Source organism: Chondrus crispus, genomic scaffold, assembly GCF_000350225.1.
Source record: "Chondrus crispus Stackhouse genomic scaffold, scaffold_279, whole genome shotgun sequence".
Taxonomy (NCBI): domain Eukaryota; phylum Rhodophyta; class Florideophyceae; order Gigartinales; family Gigartinaceae; genus Chondrus; species Chondrus crispus.
This window is the reverse complement of record NW_005179157.1, coordinates 81,615-99,010: the sequence shown is the minus strand read 5'-3', so window position 1 is coordinate 99,010 and position 17,396 is coordinate 81,615. Positions and strand designations below refer to the sequence as shown.

Genomic DNA, 17,396 nt, shown 5'->3' with positions numbered 1-17,396 from the left:
CTTCCGCGGCTTTCTTCATTTTCATGGTCATCACTGACTTCCAGATTGATGGGTTCGTGGAGGCTTTCCGAAGATTCTGGTACTTTCACCTCACCGATACTTGTAGAACTCTGGTGCAGGCTATCGAGCGCAGTCTCTTCGTCGCTATTGTACTGACAAAAACTGCTTCTTTCCGCATCACCTAGACAAAAGCCTTTTCTAGGACTCTGCGGAACCGGCCTTCGGATGTTAGGGGCAAGACCTATGGACTCTTCTCTGTGAAAAGAGGTACCTTGCTTTTGGTCAAAAGAAATTGGGCGAAAAAACCGAAAAGGCTTTTCGTTGGACGTCATTAGCAGAGAAGACTAAACAAGAAAAACGATGCGAAGAAATTCGCTCGTGACTTGAAGAAATCTGAAATGCGAACAGAAGGAATTGGCCCTCTCCCAACAAGCAAGAGCCTAAAAGTCTTGGACAGGATACTTTTGGGAATCGTGGAATGTGCGTTGCTTCTCTCTCAGCTAGTAGCGAATACAAGCAGCAGTCAGTCAGACGTGTAGTGGAGCGTGTTTAATTGAAAGACAAAGAAGCTGCCCCGTGGTGATGCCGACACTGTGTTTTAAAAATTGCTCGGCAAGGTGGCGGACAGCGCTTGTCAACTTTTCCCCTGAATTTGCATATGAATGCAGCAGCCGAGTTTTAATCGGCAAAGCATCACTCGCTAAGGGTATCATGTCAAGCGGTGAGCCATTAGATTCGGATAGAAATGGTTAATATTTTTAACTCTACCCTTTAAGGGTAATGCATGACAAACATAGGCACACGGGTATTGCGAGCCAGTATCACACAGATTTAATCACAGCATGAAGTACATGACAAAATATGCTCTCCTCAATGTACAGGCGATGAAGCGCACTCATTTCAAAATATTGATGGCATTGGTGAAGTACAAGGACTGCTCTTGCGGCGGCCAGACGTTTTGCTCAAATTGTAAAGACGCTGGGGTCATGATGTAGGCAACTATGCTCTGCCATACTCTGAAACATTGAGACTACGTCCACCCAGGTTTCTATTTGAGAAAGTAACACAAAGACGTACTGCACAAAGCTGTGAACAGTTGTGCGAAAGGGAGATGACGAAGGCGAGCACAACTTTGAGGTTGCTTCTTTGTTACAGTAGAACTATCTCCAAAAAAAAGCCTTTCAAAAATTTCTGAAAAATCCACCTTGGCGGTTTTGGCCAAGAAAATGTCTTGAAATACAACCAACCATCTCCCCTTCCGTTTCCGTATCTTCATGTAGATCCAATCAGGTCGAATCCTAGCGCATCTTCCGCCCAAGAAGTACCTGCCTTACTTCCATTGAGCGCTCCCATCAGATAAGCTACACGTCGCCCCAGCGCCATCTCCACCGAAAGGAAAACCATTATGCAGTCATTCCGGTCAGTCCAACGTGTCGGGTCGCAGTTCTACGCCCTGGGGAAATCCACCGGCATTAGAGCATCCTCCACCAACATTGCAGGTGGAGGGTTGGGAAAAGCATGGGCCGACAAAGAGCATGCTGCCGAGAACCAGTATTTCAACCAGAAAGATGCGGAAGTTCTTGCCAAGCTTGCCAGCAAGCTCAAGAATCACACAGCGGTACGTTGATCGTCAGACTCCGATTTGCAGAAGGGGCCCAAAACTGGGCTCTTCCGTCGCTCCAACAAATGAGTGCGAAGCAAGCATGTTCCAGTACTAACTGTTTCACACTTTTTTCGTTTTACGATTATGGGATGCCGTTGACGTCGATCACAGCCCACACCCGAGTCTCTAGCTCAAGAAAGGCAATCCGTGGCGGATATTTTCGCCAAGCACAACACCACGCCATCGGATGCACTTCTTGATGAGGTAAGTCACATGTCTAAGCTACCACTGAATCGAATCAATGCGAAGCACTCGATTTCCATTTGATGTGGAACATAAGCTAACAAAACTTGGCAACTTGGGTTCGGCTCTTGATTTCTGCAGTTGGTGAAGTTCAAGTTTAACCATTAGGAGTCAATCGTCTCTACACAGAAGCGAGCAGTAAAGATCAGCAGATCGTGAAGAACGAAGCTGTGCAGTTACGGCGCACTTATTTCGCAATTGCGGTACCTGGGTACGTTTCTGACTACTTATTCGAGTAGAATCAAGATTGCCGATCCCAGTCGCAACTTGCAACGAAAGCATGAAGTAGCGCATTACCAGCAGCCACAGAGTTCGGTCAATCCCGATGAGATTTTCGACCCCGGCGAACACTCATCCTTTTGTCTCGGAACGCCGCGGCACTGCTTGAGCTCCTCCCTCCTTCCCATACACGATGTAGTACCCTACGCGCGCCAGAACACTGATACCTACCGCGATGACAGCAATGTTGCCGTAGAACTCAAGTCTAATTCAAGCAAGTAGATGAGAAGAACGGGATCATAGCCTGGTCAGTTTTCAAATATGTGCTGGGTTCCTGGGAGGGCTGTGTACACAAAACCATCAACTTACTTCTTATTCGAATCGACTTCTTGTTTCGCTTTTCGTAAAATCTCACTCTCGTAGATCTGATGATGTTGACATGGGAAGCAAGACAGAATGAGCACAGCCATGGTCAGGTACTGTCTTGGCAAATGAGCAATAAACCACTTGAGCTAGATTGGAAAAATCCGTCTGAGACTGTTAGAGAATGAAGGTGAGGGACACATACCGGCTTTTCGAAAGGAAGCTTCTGCGCGGCAGAAGAATGAGATGTACCAGAGAGCATTCTCGAGAAAGACCGGGCTGACGTTCGAAGCGCCATTTCTCCAATGGTTGGTATCGCCGCACCAAAATAGAATTACACACGCCCGAAATTTCCGCTACGGTAAATTCGCAGTGTTCAGTGGAATGCGTCTCGTCTCACTCGTCGCACTCAGCCGAGTTGAAATGTCCCTGACTCCTTGGACACTCTTCGCCCACTCACCCGCAACAAGATGATACTGCGTCCGAATGATGAGTGTGGCATTGCTGTATATGCCGACATGTGCGGTACCCTTACTGTAAGAGTACAGTTCAGTTTTGTACAAAACCCACTACTGTAAATTAATATGTTCTTTAGCTGCCCCGCATCTCGTGTACTTCCGGTACACGTTTTACACGGATGACATGAATTTGGCGCGAAACATTGCCATGCAAGCAACCTGGGTCTGCTCATTCCTGCGTAAACTCCCACAATCGAGGCGCTGGTCAGCTTCTTGGCAGTCCAGGTGTGTTGGTCAGAGTGCGTGCCGGTAAGAGTGCGTTTCGATCAACAAGAGATTGCTTACTCACTACCTGCGATTAGTGTCAACTCAAAAGAAAAGTGCTGCACTGTTGATACGTTTCAGCTTTGTGGACCCGTTGTGTCGGGAAAAGAACAACTAAAATGACAAGGAGCCGTTCCCGCAGCTTTTCGCAGCGTCGTGCTTCACAATCCGAGGAAATAGAGCGTATTGAAATTGATTCGGACGATGAATACCAAAACAGGGGGGCACCCATGCGGAAGGACGGTTCGTCATCGCTTCCTGACGGCGGCTTCTCAGCATTGGCGGAGGAGCAACAGGATGAGCTCGTGAAACGCGTGATTCGTTTAATGATCTGTCGAAACGCGGAGAAGAGGCCCGTGAAGCGAGAAGAACTATCTAGACATATGTTTGCAAACATGGCGCCTGTCAGATCGAAGAGTAAGGTCTTCCAAGGCACATTCAACGTCGCTCAGCAGAAGCTTCGCAGTATATTTGGAATGCAGATGGTTCTTATTCAGAGGCAAGTGAAAGCAAATCAGTCCGCATCATCACGCACGCAGACACAGTTGACGCAAAGCGGGCCCGTCGGGACGAAGGGATACATCTTGGTTTCAGTCCTCCCTCCAGAGTTGCGTGCGGAAGAGAGGAAGGACAGGGCCGGGTTTGGTTTTCTCATGGTAGTGGCGGGAATGATACTTCTTGAGCCTGGATGTCGCATCGAGCAGGGAGCGTTGTACAGGGCTTTAGGAAGAGTCGGGGTGCACGTCACAGAAAAGAATGGTCACCGCCAGCTAAACGGTGGAAATGTTAAAGAATTGCTGGAAAGTACGTTGTTGAGACAGTGGTATCTTGAACGAGAAAAGGAGGACCAGACGTTTTACTTCATGCTTGGACCAAGGTTTCGCGCAGAAATTGGCCCTGAAGACCTCGTGGAATTTGTCGGTGCGGTGTATAACTTGAGCGACTCTAAAACTGGAGGCTTGGATGAGACTTCAAAGTCGGAATTGCGAAAGAGACTGGATGACACGAGCGGGATATCGCAAGAAGATGTGGAAGGGGAGGAGGAGGATTGAAATTGAGGGTCACATTGATTTGAAGAGCTCTTAAATTTACATCTGGTATAACTACATTGAATTGAGCATCACTCTCACAAACGTAGTTACGTTGGGTCAGGCTACTGAGGAAAAGATATGACATGGGCATTGGTTTGAGTACGTGACGGTATAGTAATGTGGAGTCAGTTGCAACTGAAATCGAAGGGGACAGTGAGGGTGTCGGGGCAGACAGATTACTTTGAAGCGCGGATGTAGTTGGGGAAGAATTGTATTGGTCGCACGGGAAAACAATGGTGAGGGTATGGAGGCTCTCTGAGGTGCAGTGCAGAAGACGTAGGGACGAGCAGCACGGGTATCGATACGTAAGGTTGAACTTGGAATGCCAGCAGGCAGAATGAGAAAGCGCAGAAAACTGATCTATTTTGACCGAAACAGGCTACAGTAAGTATGATGTTATCACTGGCGCGCTCGGAGCATGATATTCGTTGTTCGGTGTGTGGCGAGGAACGTTTTGGTAAGGCGTTGAAACAAGCGTGCGGAGTGCGCAGATACTGCCCAAACCTAGCTATCTTTTGTGACTTATTTGGAATCAATTCGCCGACCGGGGACACTGTTTCTCTCTCATTAGGGACAACGCGTGTTTGGGCCTGTTCAGCGACCAACTCATACGAAGGAAGACGTACCTGCATAGTGCCTACGCGTCGGCCTACTCGTCCAAGGAAAGACACAAGAGAGACTAGACTAATGGATGATTATTGATTTGCCTGCGGACATCGAGATACTACGGATCAGTGTAAGGAAATGCAGAATGCTCGTACAGTAGCGACATCTGCATCTAGGTGACAGTGTCACACTGCCCCTTGATTCTGATCAGAGTCACGCACCTCCCACGACACGGCGTCGGTACACGTTAGCGGAGCCGCCGCCACCCCAACCTGTGGCGTCCGCCCACCTTCTCGCTCCAATCCATCTGTCCCGCACTCTCTCTCTAATTCTGAACAGGTTCAGGGGCAGGGGAAAGTGTCCGCGATGATATTCTCGTGCGTGCTCATCTGTTTCTCACTCGGGCCATGTCATTGTTTCTCCGTCCCCTGTTCTAAATCTTCGTGTAGTTTGAACCTCCTCCATCGTGACGGACCGACTCCCTGTGATGCCACGAGGACATATAGAAAAAAAGCCGCATGCTTATTCGCAACCTCTTGCATCGTTTGGCCAGTTCAACATTCTTCATGATCACGACGAAGCCAATAGCCTTACAGGTACAACACGAATCAGTAGCCACTGGTTGAATTCGGTTTTTATCGCGACACAAGCGCGAACAGACCGGCGACACAGCCTTAGCTTTACCTGCGGTTCTAGTGGCACGAACGCAAACCAAACAATCAGCAGAGAAAGCTCCATAGCCAAAAGGCAACCTTTCCAAAAGTTGTTGCCAGCGCGAATTACGTGGCGAATCGGCGGGCCTCTTACCAAGATGCCATGAATGAGTCGAGTAGTCGTCAACCAACTGCGAAAGCTCATGTGATGGTACAAAGCCGCACGACGCCTCTGCACAAACCCCGAATCAAGTACCGAAGGCACCTACGGTACTTATGTGTACAGTATAGACACAGGCCCGCACTCATGCCGCCGTATGTTGCAATCTCAAAAATATCTGTCAGGATCCACAGCTGCAGTTGCTCGTCACGATGCGTGACACAGCCCTCCGTGCACCTACAGTTCTGACCGTATTCCGAACTTGCTTCGCCGTCTCCGTACGATTATTATACGCCCTCACATTCGCTTCCTCTTCTTGCAATTGCTTTCACCACCGACAACGGCCCTTCTCCTCGGGTATGCCGTGAATACCCCTCAAAGCTGAGGCCTGCGTGTCGATAAACGACTGTCATTTGCCCACGATTTTCCTATTTAGTCTACGCAGCGTTCTCCAAATCGCACGCACTCGTCCCTTCCACAACAAATCCCAACTCCCAGTCGCGTCTAAGCAAATCTACTTCTTGCTTGCCTCACACTACTCACTTCACGATTCCTCTCAATCTTCTTTGTGCATACCCTCTTGGTTTCGTACAAAGCAATGTGCCGCTTGAGCGCATTTTTTGGAGCTCCGATCTGTGCCGCCGACCTGGTTACACGCCCATGCCGCAGCATTATCACCCAAAGTTTTGATGCGCGTGAGCGTTTGACCGGTGATGCCTCAACCCCTGGGTATCTCAATGGCGATGGTTTTGGTCTCGGGTGGTACTCAGACGATCCGGATGATGTCGTTCCCTGCGTTTACCGTCAAGCTAGGCCTGCTTGGAACGACCCAAATCTCGGTTCCATAGCAGCGAAAGTGTATACCCCAGTCCTCTTCGCTCACGTCCGCGCCGCCTCCGTTGGGCTCGATGTTTCTGAGACCACGTGCCATCCCTTCAAATATGGACGATACCTCTGGATGCACAACGGCGGTCTCGGCAACTTCGCCCGCGTCAGGAGAAAGCTGTTGCCCTCTTTGTCCGATTACGCCTTCGATTTTGCAGTCAGTAATGGATCCAGTGACACAGCTCTGTGCTTCGCCGTCTTTCTTAATCTCATCGAAGACACAATGGCCAACGGCACTCCTGGTAAACTTCGTCAATGTCTCGAAGAGACCATCCTTATTCTCGAAAGAACCTTGAAAGAAGTAGGGGCTACCGAGACATCACTGCTCAATTTCGTTGTGTCTGATGGTGAAAGCCTCGTGGCCACTCGCTACGTTATCAACTTGCAGAATCCTGATGCGAAACCGGCGAGTCTGTACTATGCTTCGGGGAATAGCTATCAGTCCGATGGCACAGCCACTGGTCACTATGAGATGAAACACACTGATCGAAGACCATCTCTAGCTATGGTTTCGTCAGAGCCGCTTACAGAACGTCGAGCCGACTGGGTCACAGTGCCAAGAAACTCTACCATCGTGATCACGAAGTCGATGCACATCTTGATATCTCCAATTCGCGAGACTCCGGATAACCACATTTCTAGAATCCTTCTCAATGTGGGAGAGTCGCAGTACCCTGGCTGGAGGAACGGCGGGATATTCCATTCTCGAGGAAGGATGCAAAAACAACTAATGGATAAACGAGGCAGGCAGGAGATCAGCAGTCCCTCCCTCAGCAGTAGCGCCTTTACGGTTGGGAGTACAGTGCGTGCCACAATCACAATCCCGGACAGAACAGTGCTATGCTGCACCATTATGGAGCCATTTCTTTTCAGCGGCATGGACGACGGAACAATTCACGTTTGGAATATGGACGACAGCGTGCTGTCTGAAGTGCTTCGAACCGGAAGAAGACCAGTCTTGGCGATGTTGACCATATCTGAGGCAGGCATCTTAATTAGCGCGACTTCTGCTTCTACTGTCACAGCCTATCGCATGACATCAGATAGGCGATTCGAGGCCTCGTTCGTCGTTTGCTGTGAGGGTAAAGGCGATGTCATGTCGCTAGCAAGAGTTGGAACGAAAATTTTTGCAGGTTCATCTGACGCGAAAGTCCGCTGTGTCATTGAGGATATATTTTCCGTTGAGACTTCTTCGTCACACGAAAGGGAACCTTCCATCGACACCTCGTCCGATAGAAGCTCATCTTTTGCCGATATTCCGAGGGTTTATGATGCGCATGATTTCCCTTCGAGAGGTGCTGAGGCAACGCATTACGGATTTGTGTTTGCAATGACGTCCTGTCTGGAAGGGCGATATTTATGTACAGGCAGTGGCGACGGCCTTCTCCGAGTGTGGGATATGGTCAGCGAGGAATGTGTCCAGACACGTGACGACCACGCCGGTGCTATTCTTGCGCTTGCAGCTTACGAAGTAGTCCAAGGCGTCATGCTTTTTTCGGGGTCCAGAGACTGCTCCGTTAAAGTCTGGGTTTGGGATGGAGAAAACGGCTTCATATGCAAGCGCACCCTCCGAAAGCACAAGGACGAAGTCGTTTTTTTGACTCGCTTCGGTGATAAGCTAGTGTCTGGGTCGGCTGACGGGCACGTTTGTGTGTGGTGTACCCAGTCTCTTGCATTATTGTGCCAGTATCGAGATAACACTCTCAAGGCAGGTGCAGTGAGTCTCAATTCCAAGCTGCTGTTCACATCTTCTGATGAGGGTACAATCTACGTCAGGGATATCTTGTTGACTGAAAGAGACCTTGGCCGACGGGATTCGCTTTCGCGCACTAGTACGGGAGAGTACGGCTTCAACCAGATAGAGAGCATTTCTGATGCAGCTGAGCAGGGATACGATGATGTAGCTCCAAATGAAATCAGTCCGGGTCATGTAGTTTCGAAAGACGCGATTCAGTGCGGGCTGTGTGTTAACCCTACCACCTCTGCAGAGCTTCTTGTATCAGAGGTCCACGAAGAATTGGACGAGACGGAGACTCTGGTTCCTGGTGTAACAAACGAGATGATACTGGCTCCACCAATGTCCCCCGTCACTGGGTGCGACAAGACACGTGAAGAGCTGCTCTCCACGATTTTAACGGAAAAGGAGAGCGCTGCAAGCTCAAGTAAGTCTTCTCTTGAGGAAAGAGGAAAATTTCTGGACCCAAGCTACTCTCGAGACAGAGCGGGTAACGAAGGTATCCTGTCTTCGCAGTCAATCGAACGTCGACTTATTCAGGATACTCTAGCACGCTTTCTGTCGTTTCCAACTGTATCTGGTACAGAAGAGCACTGGGAGGATTGCTGGCAAGGTGCGCGATACATTGGAACATTTCTTGAGGGCTTAGGGGCTAGTGTGAAGTACTTCAGCACAACTCCAGGAAAGAACCCTTCATCCGATAGTTCTGGGAAAATGCAAATCTCGCGACAAAGTACGCTTGCCGGGTCGAACCCAATTGTGCTTGCGAAATTTGCAAGCAGTAATCCATCTGCCAAAACTGTGACATTTTATGGGCATTACGACGTCATGCCAGTGGATTCAACTCACTGGCGCACAGATCCTTGGACATTGACGGCAATTGATGGATACTATTATGGAAGAGGAGCAACCGACAACAAAGGTCCTATCATTGCGATGATCTTTGCGATAAAGAAGCTTCTTGAGGAGAGTGCAGAGGGTCTCAAGTCTAACTTCGTCTTCATTCTTCAAGGAGAAGGTGAAACATCGAATGCAGGTTTCAAAGAGTGTGTAAAGTCCCACCTCCACTGGTTTGAGAACACATCTCTTGTCCTAACATCGAATTCGTACTGGCTTGGGGAAGAAAAACCGTGCATCACGTACGGATTTCGGGGCCTTATCGAGCTCAACGTTTCCGTGACGGGAGCGTCTCGGAACTTACACTCAGGCGTCGATGGTGGAGCGATCTTCGAACCAATGACAGACCTTGTAGCGGTACTGGGAACAATGACTAGCGCAAGTGGCGGGGTCCGCATTCCTGGTTTTTTCGATGATGTCCGGCCTCCCACGGCAGCTGAGAAGAAACTCCTGCAAGACACTGACTTCACGGTAGAGGAATATCGGAGCGGAACAGGAGTCAGTCGTTTCACTTCAGACAACGCGACGGAAATCTTGGAGTCCCGCTGGACGAACCCCTCGATATCAATAACATCCATCGAGACTAGCAACGCATCCGGCTTCTATTCTGTTGTACCGCGGAAGGCAGAAGCAAAAATTTCTATTCGGTTTGTCCCTGACCAGAACCCATCAAAGATAGAGAATGCCGTGGCAGCTCATCTACAATCCGAAATTGAAAAGCGTCGGTCACCAAATGCCGTAGAAGTAGAGTGCGTGAACAAAGGCGATTGGTGGTTAGGTGACCCTTCCTGCCGCCAGTTTCAAATTGCCGAACGAGCAGTTCGGGCGGTGTGGGGCATTAAGCCAGTATACGTGCGTGAGGGTGGCAGCATGCCATTGTTCTCATATTTGGTCAAAACTTTGCAAGCCCCGCTTGTACAAATACCTCTTGGACAATCCTCCGACGGCGCGCACTTGCCAAATGAACGTATTCGGAGTATCAACCTCTTTCGAGGAAAGGAAGTGCTCCAGCGTATCGTGCGAGACTTCGCTGAAACAAGTAAGTAGAATGTGGTGCGAGATGACGATAAACTAGAGTCATTGAGGCATCAAATATCGAACCCCTCCCTGCGCAAAAATTTCGGATCAAATGCCTCAGTGTTTTCATCCTCACTCACCCTCTTGACTTCGGGATATTCATCGATGAAGACCTTATCAATGCCTTCGCGTACACGTTTGTGTGCTTCGATTTCCTGCTGTGTAAGCTCCTGAATTTGCGCTCTCAATACTTCAACTCCAGGTGAAGAAATCAGAGCAAGTTGAAAAAACTCTTCATCTTCGTCTCGGGTACTAACGTGCTCTAGAATCATTTTCACGCCGGAAGTCCTAGAAATAGGGATCATAGAATCCCCAAAAGGCAAGGACACGGCTACAATGACGTCCCCTTCCGAAATCAAACCTGTCTTGGCTGAGTTGCCATCCGGAACCAGCTCGTCTATAAAGACCTGTCCCGATGCGGACTCCTCGAGGTACGCGTCCAGTGGGAGGGGAACGGACACAATTCTGGCTTCGCGCAGAATCGTTTGTGGATCTGGAATTTCAAAATTATCCTCTTCATCTGCTTCTTTGTCTGTAGAACGAACTTCTACATCGGAAGCATCATCTCGCCAGGACGAGGCGGGCGGAAAATTGACGCCATTGCCGGAATTGTCGTTTAGCACACATACGCACAAGGACCTGGAGACCCGTTTCCGCACTAGGCAAGTGTTCTTTCTCGAAAGCACACCATTCTGAGATGCTGCGAAGCAAGGGGCAACGAAAGCGACCATGGCAGATGTGTTCTGGTGGTGGGGTGGATGCAGACACCGCTGCGTCATTCTTCAAGCTGAAGAGATTTTATGCTCAAGAGACATCAAGGGACGATGTGAAGGTGTAAAGGCGGTCAAGTGGTTTTCTTTGAGCGGTTGACTCGAGCCCAACAGTCCACGAATGAATGTGAGGTGCAAGATAGGACAGCAGTTCCCGGCAATAATAGGACGGGTGTGAGCATAACAGATGCAATGCGACCTCCAAGCTCTACCGTCGGTGGCCGTGTAAATATTTGAGGCTATCAGAGGCGGGAAGAGTTTATGCGGTGGACCACGACCAATAATATGTAAAATGCTCGAATCTAAAACTATCTGTAAGCTACTGCTGTGGGAGCCAATGAAATATGACACGGTGCCGCAGCGCCAGGGAACAAGTGCTCACAACTTCCATGGTCACAGTACGCCCCTTGATCCGCGTGATTTATTATGGGAATTTTTCTTACGCACTCCTTTTATTTTGGAATTTTCCTTCCACACTTACCCCTTTCTTCACCTCACGCTCCCAAACGACTTTCCGGTACACTGATCACGGTAATTAGTGGGGACCGGACTAATTCTGAACCTGGGTTTTAGAGGCCGTGACTGTGAATAGTCCGGTCCTGACTATTTATGAATCTAGACTATTTACGGTGTGATTCTTAAATAATCGGGACCAGACTATTTTACCAGTGCAAAAATACTCTAGATCAGTTGACAATCTGATGAAAGGACAACTTGTCACGCGATTGGCTCACCGTTGAAATGATTGCGATGCTTCGCGATGATCGCTTGCAGGGGCAAAAACAGTTGCTTCTCCTCCCACTGCCCGTTGACATTCAAGAACATCCCAGTGCGTATCATCGCTTTTCGTGCATATGTCAGACCGGCCTTATCGCGCTGAGCATTGACATCCAGGACTGCTTCAGCGGCCATCTGCAAAAAGAATCTTTTGCCAGGATTTTTCAACTTTCCACTCGCTCCCTCACCACTCCCCATCCATTCCCCTCTTGCCATTAGACCCACTTTATACGCATCCCAAATGCTCCTCCATGCGTCTTTAAGTTTAGATATGACGAACGAATCCGCAGGTTGTACCAGATCAGTGGCGTTCGCGGGAAGCTTCCTCAAGACAGTGTTGATGTCCCGAAGGCATTTAGACATTGCTTCAGTTTCAATGTGCCCCGAGCAGTTGTCAACAAAGAGGGTCCGATTCCGGCCGTAGATGTCCCTCCTGATTGCCCTCGGCTCCGCAAGCCACTCGGCGAACACACGACCATCCATCCATCCCTTACGACCTGAGCGATAGCAGACACCGGTAACATCGTCCGGTACACCTCGTATCGGATAAGAGCAGTTCGGATTCTGGAAAATTAGCATCGGCGCCTCTATCCTTGCATGAACACCACCCGTTACTCTTACCATCATAGTTATCCCTTCATCGCCGGAAACAACATCTGCATATTTCACAGACTCCTGGCCACGCAATCCAATAGTTCTCCCGTTGTCCATATTAAACAAAAAGTGCGTTTCATCCGCGTTCTCGACTAAATCTTCAACTAAGTCTCCAGCCATAAACCCTCGCTTCGGAGTCCCAAGATGGTACGCCACATTCTTATCTATGAACAATTGCTTGTCGGGACTTACGGAAAGGTTGCCAGCCTGGCGTCTTATGACCAAGTCATGGGCAGCCATGAACGTCTGGACCCATCTTACAGTAATTCGTTCGGCGATTGGGGCTCCTCTGACGAGCGTGGTGTGGTTAAAAGAAGCGTCAGGATCTGCCGTTTGGATCAAGCTTTTTGCGGCACAGACTAGGAGGGACGGACTGAGCTTTACATTCATCGAGTGCAGCCGATCAAACTCCCCTTTCAGAGCTACATATAAATCTTTCACCCACTGTTCCCTCTTTCGTCTACGTCCATTAACAGCCTTATTGTTCTTCCGTTTTCGGCCTTGACTCCCCGTTGATGACAGATTACCAAGCCGACGCCCGGGAGCAGATAGACAGATGTACTTGGATCTGTTTTTCCACCAAAAAGAAACCTTGCTGTGGTTAGTTTTGTAGCTGCCCGGGAATATATGAGGGAAATTCCGCAAGGCCATAGCCGGAAGACCGTTTTGCCTTGTTTCATTGGCTTGGGACAGCATCCATTGAATCACAGTTCTGCGCTGGCTGATTGTAGAAACAATCTGCCGTTTTCAGCCTTAGGAGACGATATTGGCTGTGTCGGAGACCAGTAAGGCGCTGGATTAGTGATTAGTTTCGGGCGTGGGGCTCGGGGACACTGGGGGTCGTGCTGCTATCGCGGCCGCCAAGGACCGTTCAATGGGTCCCTGGGTTGGCATTGCGGTTGCTGGAGGTGCTCAGGATGTGAACCACTTGAGGGAAGGGGAAAGATCGGTGGTGAAAGAGAGGGGATCGGTGGTAAATGGAAAGGAAGGGTCGATGTGTCGGTATGGGCTGATGGTGATCACCAAATGTGCGATCAAAACATGTGACCAAAAAATATGGACGGGCAAAATTGCACAGTAAGCAATTCCAGGAATGTGTAAATTTACTCTGCATGATCCGATGGCCACGTACCGTGACACAGGGACCCCTATGTGAAACAGGGAGGCGTAGATGATTACAGTACGGTATCATGAATCTGGGGGTCCTGAACAGTAAATAGTCCGAACCGGACCAACTTTGAACCAAAACTAATTAGGGTATCACGACTAATTACCGTGATCAGGTGTAGAGGTAAAGTTTTACATAGTACAGAGCTTACCCAAACGAGAAATTCAGGAATACAAATGCAGAAATTCTGCAATACCAATTGCTGAATTCTATTTCTGAAAAGTGATTATACAGTTTCCGAAAACGTTTGCGCAAATAGAAAACTTCCGCTCGCAGGAGTAATAGACGGGAAGGTCATGCAGTACTAGTACATACCGTACAGTAGTGCCAGGATCGCGACGGCGGCGAGCTCAGTAACCCTGACCATTCGCGATGGGGCGCCGCAGACAAAAGGACCCTTGCACGTCCTTGGTCAGACGTCGACAACTCCACTGGCAAGTGGCCTTGAGAACTGTCTTCAGCCGAAGTTAGATGATTCCTGGCTCCGCGCTTTCTGACACAAAATCAAATCTTACTCTGAATGCAAAGTTCTCGAGCGCCACCAAGGACTATCACTACTATTTATGGCGTGTTAGACGCATTTCGCACCAAGACTTCTCATTTAACTTCAATTGCCTTACGGATCGGGAGTGCTTGCAGAATTTCCGATTTCAAAAACGGCAAATATCACAGCTTCTCTCTGTGATGAGTTGGCCTGAAACGCAAACGAGAACGTCCAGAAATAGATATCGTGCCTCTCCCATTCTTGCGACTTGTATCGTTTTGCGGCGTCTCGCTGCTCCATCTAGGTGGGGAGACATTGAAGAACTCTTCGGAAAGCATGCGCCACAGCTTTCCAAAATTTTTTGGGAATAGAGCACCTTTTGACACTCGAAAACACCTCGTGACGGAGGACATTAGTGAGCTTTTCATTGCCCAAAGAGCAGAGCTTTATGCACAGCGTATTCAGGACAAGGGAAAAGCCCTTCCTAATTGCGTCGGATTTATAGATGGTACCGTTTTAGGGATCGCCCGTCCGAACGGAAGTCTGTCTCAGCGTGTCGCTTATAATGGACATAAGCGCAAGCACGGTATCAAATATCAAGCTTTGAACACACCGGATGGTCTCATACAGCACTTGTATGGTCCATTAGAAGGTAGAAAACATGACTGGACTTTATATGTACGCAGCAAAATGGACGATATTCTTCCTAGAGTGTTATTGGTGGAAGAAAAGCAGTACTGTATATATGGCGACTCTAGCTACAACCAGCGGTGGTTTATCGTTGCACCCTTTCAGGGCTTCAACATCTCTCTTGCCCAGTCTGCATTTAACAAGGCAATGTCGTCAGTGCGGGTTAGTGTGGAATGGATTTTTAAAGAAGTGAAGCTACAATTTCCGTAATCAATTTCAAACAGAAAATGAAAGTTCGCGAACACTCCGTGGGCATGATATACCTGGCGTCCATTCTGTTATCTAACTTTCGAAACTGCCTCTACCCCAACCAAATCTCGAGGTACTTTGATTGCCCGCCTCCCGATCTTACGACATATGTGAATCATAGAAACTAGTGCTTTTATAACGCTTTAGTTCTGTCAGAGGGAAACTGACAGCGAGCGGAGTTGTTCATTTATTTTTTGTGCTCAATGATGGAAAGTGGTGCCAGGAGAATAGTTCAACAGAGATTAGTACCGAACAGAGTTGGTCGGTTAATTGTTTTTGATGCAAGGACAGAAAGTTGTTGCCACGAGGCTGGTGTGACGGAGGTTGGCGGAGAGCGGAGCTGCCCATTAAATTATCTAATGTTCTAGAGTGGAATGGTGCTGCCATGCAGACCGTTCGTACGACCGTCTCGCCGCGATGTATGTGCGAGGAGGACGGGGTGGCGGCGGGCGTTGAGAGGCCGTAGTAGCCTGTGAGGCGCGTGTTGCGCTGCTTGCGCGGGACGGCGTCCGTCATGGCGGGGTGGTTGAAGGGGCAGAGGGAGGGAGGAGGCGAGGGAGGAGGCGAAGAGGGAGGGAGAAGGCGAAGAGGGAGGTAGGAGGCGAGCGAGGAGGCAAAGACGAAGAAGACGAAGAGGAGGGAGATGCGAGAGGGATGTGTTCTGGTCGAGGTGGGTTTTCCTTAAATTAAAAGTCGTCCCTCTCCTTCCCCCCAGCGTCTCTCCCCACCCGACACCGTCCTCCTCCCCGCGCTCATTGCCGAACTCCGCCCCTCCTCCCCCGACTCCTCATCCGCAATGCCGCCATGTCCACTGCCCTCCGCCTCGCGTACATACACCTCCTCCTCCTCATCCTCCTCGTCCCCCAAGCGCTCTGCGCCCCTCCCCCGAACTACCACACAACCTCCGCCCTCCTCTCCACTCTACAATTTATCCGCGTCGCGCTCCTGCCCGCACGGCCGCGCGGAGTGGGCGTCCCTAACGCGCAGCTCGCCGCATTTGCTGGTGATAACGCTGTCCCACAACCTGCGCTACCTGCCGCCCTCCGCGCTCGTCTCCCGCCTGGGGCTCGTCGCCGTGTTCGGCGATCACGAGCGCGAGCGCATAACATCCGAGCCCGCTGTGCACATCATCCGCGCGGCCGCGGTGACGGGCGTCGCGCGGGCGGCCGCGCAGCACGTAGTCCGCCAGCAAATGACCCTTGCTCACCGACACGCCGTATAAGGTCGACGGCAGCCGCACCAGCTTCGTGACGTGGGTGCACCTGGCGCCGTGCCGCACGACCGCCGCACTCATCACGGGCGCACAGACGGCGCGTTGGCGAGGCTGCGGGGACCGGGCCGCCGCCGGGGGAGGGTTTGGGGGGGGCCGGCGGTGGTGAAGTGGGTGCAGGGGAGAGAGAGGGAGGGGATGCGGGTGGGGGATGAGCGGGGAAGGAGACGCTTCGAGACTCACCGCGCAGCAGCGCCCCGCCGGCAATCGCGGGCCCTGCCGCAGCTGGACGCTCTCATCTGCCACCTACCCGCGTACGAGTCCGACTTGCACGCTTACGCGTCCGCCCTGGCCGTTTGGGAGCGCGCCCGCTCCGTCGCGGACGACCGCCGCACATGAGCGCACATGAGCGCCCTCCGCCACGCCTGGCGATCGTTTCCGTTCTTGGTAGAATCCAGGTGAGATAGTTTGGTGGGTGTGGAAGCAGGGAAAGATGGAGAGGAGGAGACTTGGTAGACAGATGAGGCGCGGTTGTCGGGAAGTCCACGAAACTCAACTGGTAGATGGTGAAGAGTGCTCGAAATAGGAGTTCAGCAGTGCGGAGGCGAGGTGTGCGAGGCATGAGAGACGCAGTCACATTTATCACAAAAGGTGATCCCCTCAGACTCGCAGTAGACTGTTGCCGGAGCATCGTCGCAGCGCTCGCAAAAGGGAAAGACTGTAACGGCGGAGGAGAGATCGACGCGCTGGTGAGAGGCCGTGTGCGGGGAGGCGTTTTGTTCATCGTCGCACGAGAAACATACCCCCGTACGATGGTTGACGCAAAAGACGGTGGCGGCGGCGGATAGACAGCCGTCGCATACGGCCCGGACGCCGACAAGGCGGGTCATGAGCCGCTCGGGGCGTGAAGAGCTAGCCGGAGTGGCTTGAAATCCGTCGGGAGCGTAGGCCGGTAACGGGGAAGGCGTGTGATCGGAATAGAGCGAAATGTAGATAGAGAAAGGGGATTGGAGGGTATTG

At 50.6% G+C, this 17,396-nt stretch overlaps 8 protein-coding genes; 3 read left to right on the top strand and 5 right to left on the bottom strand.

The window, feature by feature from the left end:
- Window positions 1–1,405: 1,405 nt before the first annotated feature.
- On the top strand, window positions 1,406–2,092 carry CHC_T00005276001 (hypothetical protein). XM_005716594.1 is given in 4 exon segments: window positions 1,406–1,618; window positions 1,775–1,867; window positions 1,988–2,014; window positions 2,015–2,092. 3 exon segments carry the CDS (start codon window positions 1,406–1,408, stop codon window positions 2,012–2,014), a joined length of 333 nt encoding a protein of 110 aa, XP_005716651.1. The 3' UTR covers window positions 2,015–2,092.
- A 1-nt stretch (window position 2,093) lies between these two features.
- On the bottom strand, window positions 2,094–2,941 carry CHC_T00005275001 (hypothetical protein). XM_005716593.1 is given in 5 exon segments: window positions 2,094–2,113; window positions 2,278–2,390; window positions 2,495–2,550; window positions 2,694–2,750; window positions 2,751–2,941. The coding sequence occupies 4 exon segments, from the start codon at window positions 2,748–2,750 to the stop codon at window positions 2,094–2,096; spliced, it is 246 nt and encodes an 81-aa protein (XP_005716650.1). The 5' UTR covers window positions 2,751–2,941.
- Window positions 2,942–3,389: 448 nt separating this feature from the next.
- CHC_T00005274001 (hypothetical protein) lies at window positions 3,390–4,736 on the top strand. XM_005716592.1 is given in 2 exon segments: window positions 3,390–4,322; window positions 4,323–4,736. 1 exon segment carries the CDS (start codon window positions 3,390–3,392, stop codon window positions 4,320–4,322), a length of 933 nt encoding a protein of 310 aa, XP_005716649.1. The 3' UTR covers window positions 4,323–4,736.
- Window positions 4,737–5,537: 801 nt separating this feature from the next.
- On the bottom strand, window positions 5,538–5,825 carry CHC_T00005273001 (hypothetical protein). The gene has a single exon (XM_005716591.1). It carries the CDS (start codon window positions 5,823–5,825, stop codon window positions 5,538–5,540), a length of 288 nt encoding a protein of 95 aa, XP_005716648.1.
- A 1,312-nt stretch (window positions 5,826–7,137) lies between these two features.
- CHC_T00005272001 (hypothetical protein) lies at window positions 7,138–10,344 on the top strand. The gene has a single exon (XM_005716590.1). It carries the CDS (start codon window positions 7,138–7,140, stop codon window positions 10,342–10,344), a length of 3,207 nt encoding a protein of 1,068 aa, XP_005716647.1.
- Window positions 10,345–10,385: 41 nt separating this feature from the next.
- CHC_T00005271001 (hypothetical protein) lies at window positions 10,386–11,105 on the bottom strand. The gene has a single exon (XM_005716589.1). The coding sequence runs from the start codon at window positions 11,103–11,105 to the stop codon at window positions 10,386–10,388; it is 720 nt and encodes a 239-aa protein (XP_005716646.1).
- Window positions 11,106–11,218: 113 nt separating this feature from the next.
- Window positions 11,219–11,326, bottom strand: CHC_T00005270001 (hypothetical protein). Its single transcript, XM_005716588.1, has one exon. The coding sequence runs from the start codon at window positions 11,324–11,326 to the stop codon at window positions 11,219–11,221; it is 108 nt and encodes a 35-aa protein (XP_005716645.1).
- A 5,345-nt stretch (window positions 11,327–16,671) lies between these two features.
- Window positions 16,672–17,160, bottom strand: CHC_T00005269001 (hypothetical protein). The gene has a single exon (XM_005716587.1). The coding sequence runs from the start codon at window positions 17,158–17,160 to the stop codon at window positions 16,672–16,674; it is 489 nt and encodes a 162-aa protein (XP_005716644.1).
- Between the last annotated feature and the right edge of the window lie 236 nt (window positions 17,161–17,396).

What these genes read in the sequence shown, in the direction of transcription:
- CHC_T00005276001 (XM_005716594.1), top strand. Translation starts at nt 1,406, where the DNA reads ATGCAGTCATTCCGGTCAGTCCAACGTGTCGGGTCGCAGTTCTACGCC. An exon ending in AGCTCAAGAATCACACAGCG is followed by an intron (nt 1,619 to 1,774) that starts GTACGTTGATCG and finishes CGTCGATCACAG; the next exon opens with CCCACACCCGAGTCTCTAGC. An exon ending in CGGATGCACTTCTTGATGAG is followed by an intron (nt 1,868 to 1,987) that starts GTAAGTCACATG and finishes TGATTTCTGCAG; the next exon opens with TTGGTGAAGTTCAAGTTTAA.
- CHC_T00005275001 (XM_005716593.1), bottom strand. Translation starts at nt 2,750, where the DNA reads ATGCTCTCTGGTACATCTCATTCTTCTGCCGCGCAGAAGCTTCCTTTC. An exon ending in AGCTTCCTTTCGAAAAGCCG is followed by an intron (nt 2,551 to 2,693) that starts GTATGTGTCCCT and finishes CAACATCATCAG; the next exon opens with ATCTACGAGAGTGAGATTTT. An exon ending in AGCTCAAGCAGTGCCGCGGC is followed by an intron (nt 2,114 to 2,277) that starts GTTCCGAGACAA and finishes AAACGTACCCAG; the next exon opens with GTACCGCAATTGCGAAATAA.
- CHC_T00005274001 (XM_005716592.1), top strand. Translation starts at nt 3,390, where the DNA reads ATGACAAGGAGCCGTTCCCGCAGCTTTTCGCAGCGTCGTGCTTCACAA.
- CHC_T00005273001 (XM_005716591.1), bottom strand. Translation starts at nt 5,825, where the DNA reads ATGAGCTTTCGCAGTTGGTTGACGACTACTCGACTCATTCATGGCATC.
- CHC_T00005272001 (XM_005716590.1), top strand. Translation starts at nt 7,138, where the DNA reads ATGAAACACACTGATCGAAGACCATCTCTAGCTATGGTTTCGTCAGAG.
- CHC_T00005271001 (XM_005716589.1), bottom strand. Translation starts at nt 11,105, where the DNA reads ATGGTCGCTTTCGTTGCCCCTTGCTTCGCAGCATCTCAGAATGGTGTG.
- CHC_T00005270001 (XM_005716588.1), bottom strand. Translation starts at nt 11,326, where the DNA reads ATGCTCACACCCGTCCTATTATTGCCGGGAACTGCTGTCCTATCTTGC.
- CHC_T00005269001 (XM_005716587.1), bottom strand. Translation starts at nt 17,160, where the DNA reads ATGAACAAAACGCCTCCCCGCACACGGCCTCTCACCAGCGCGTCGATC.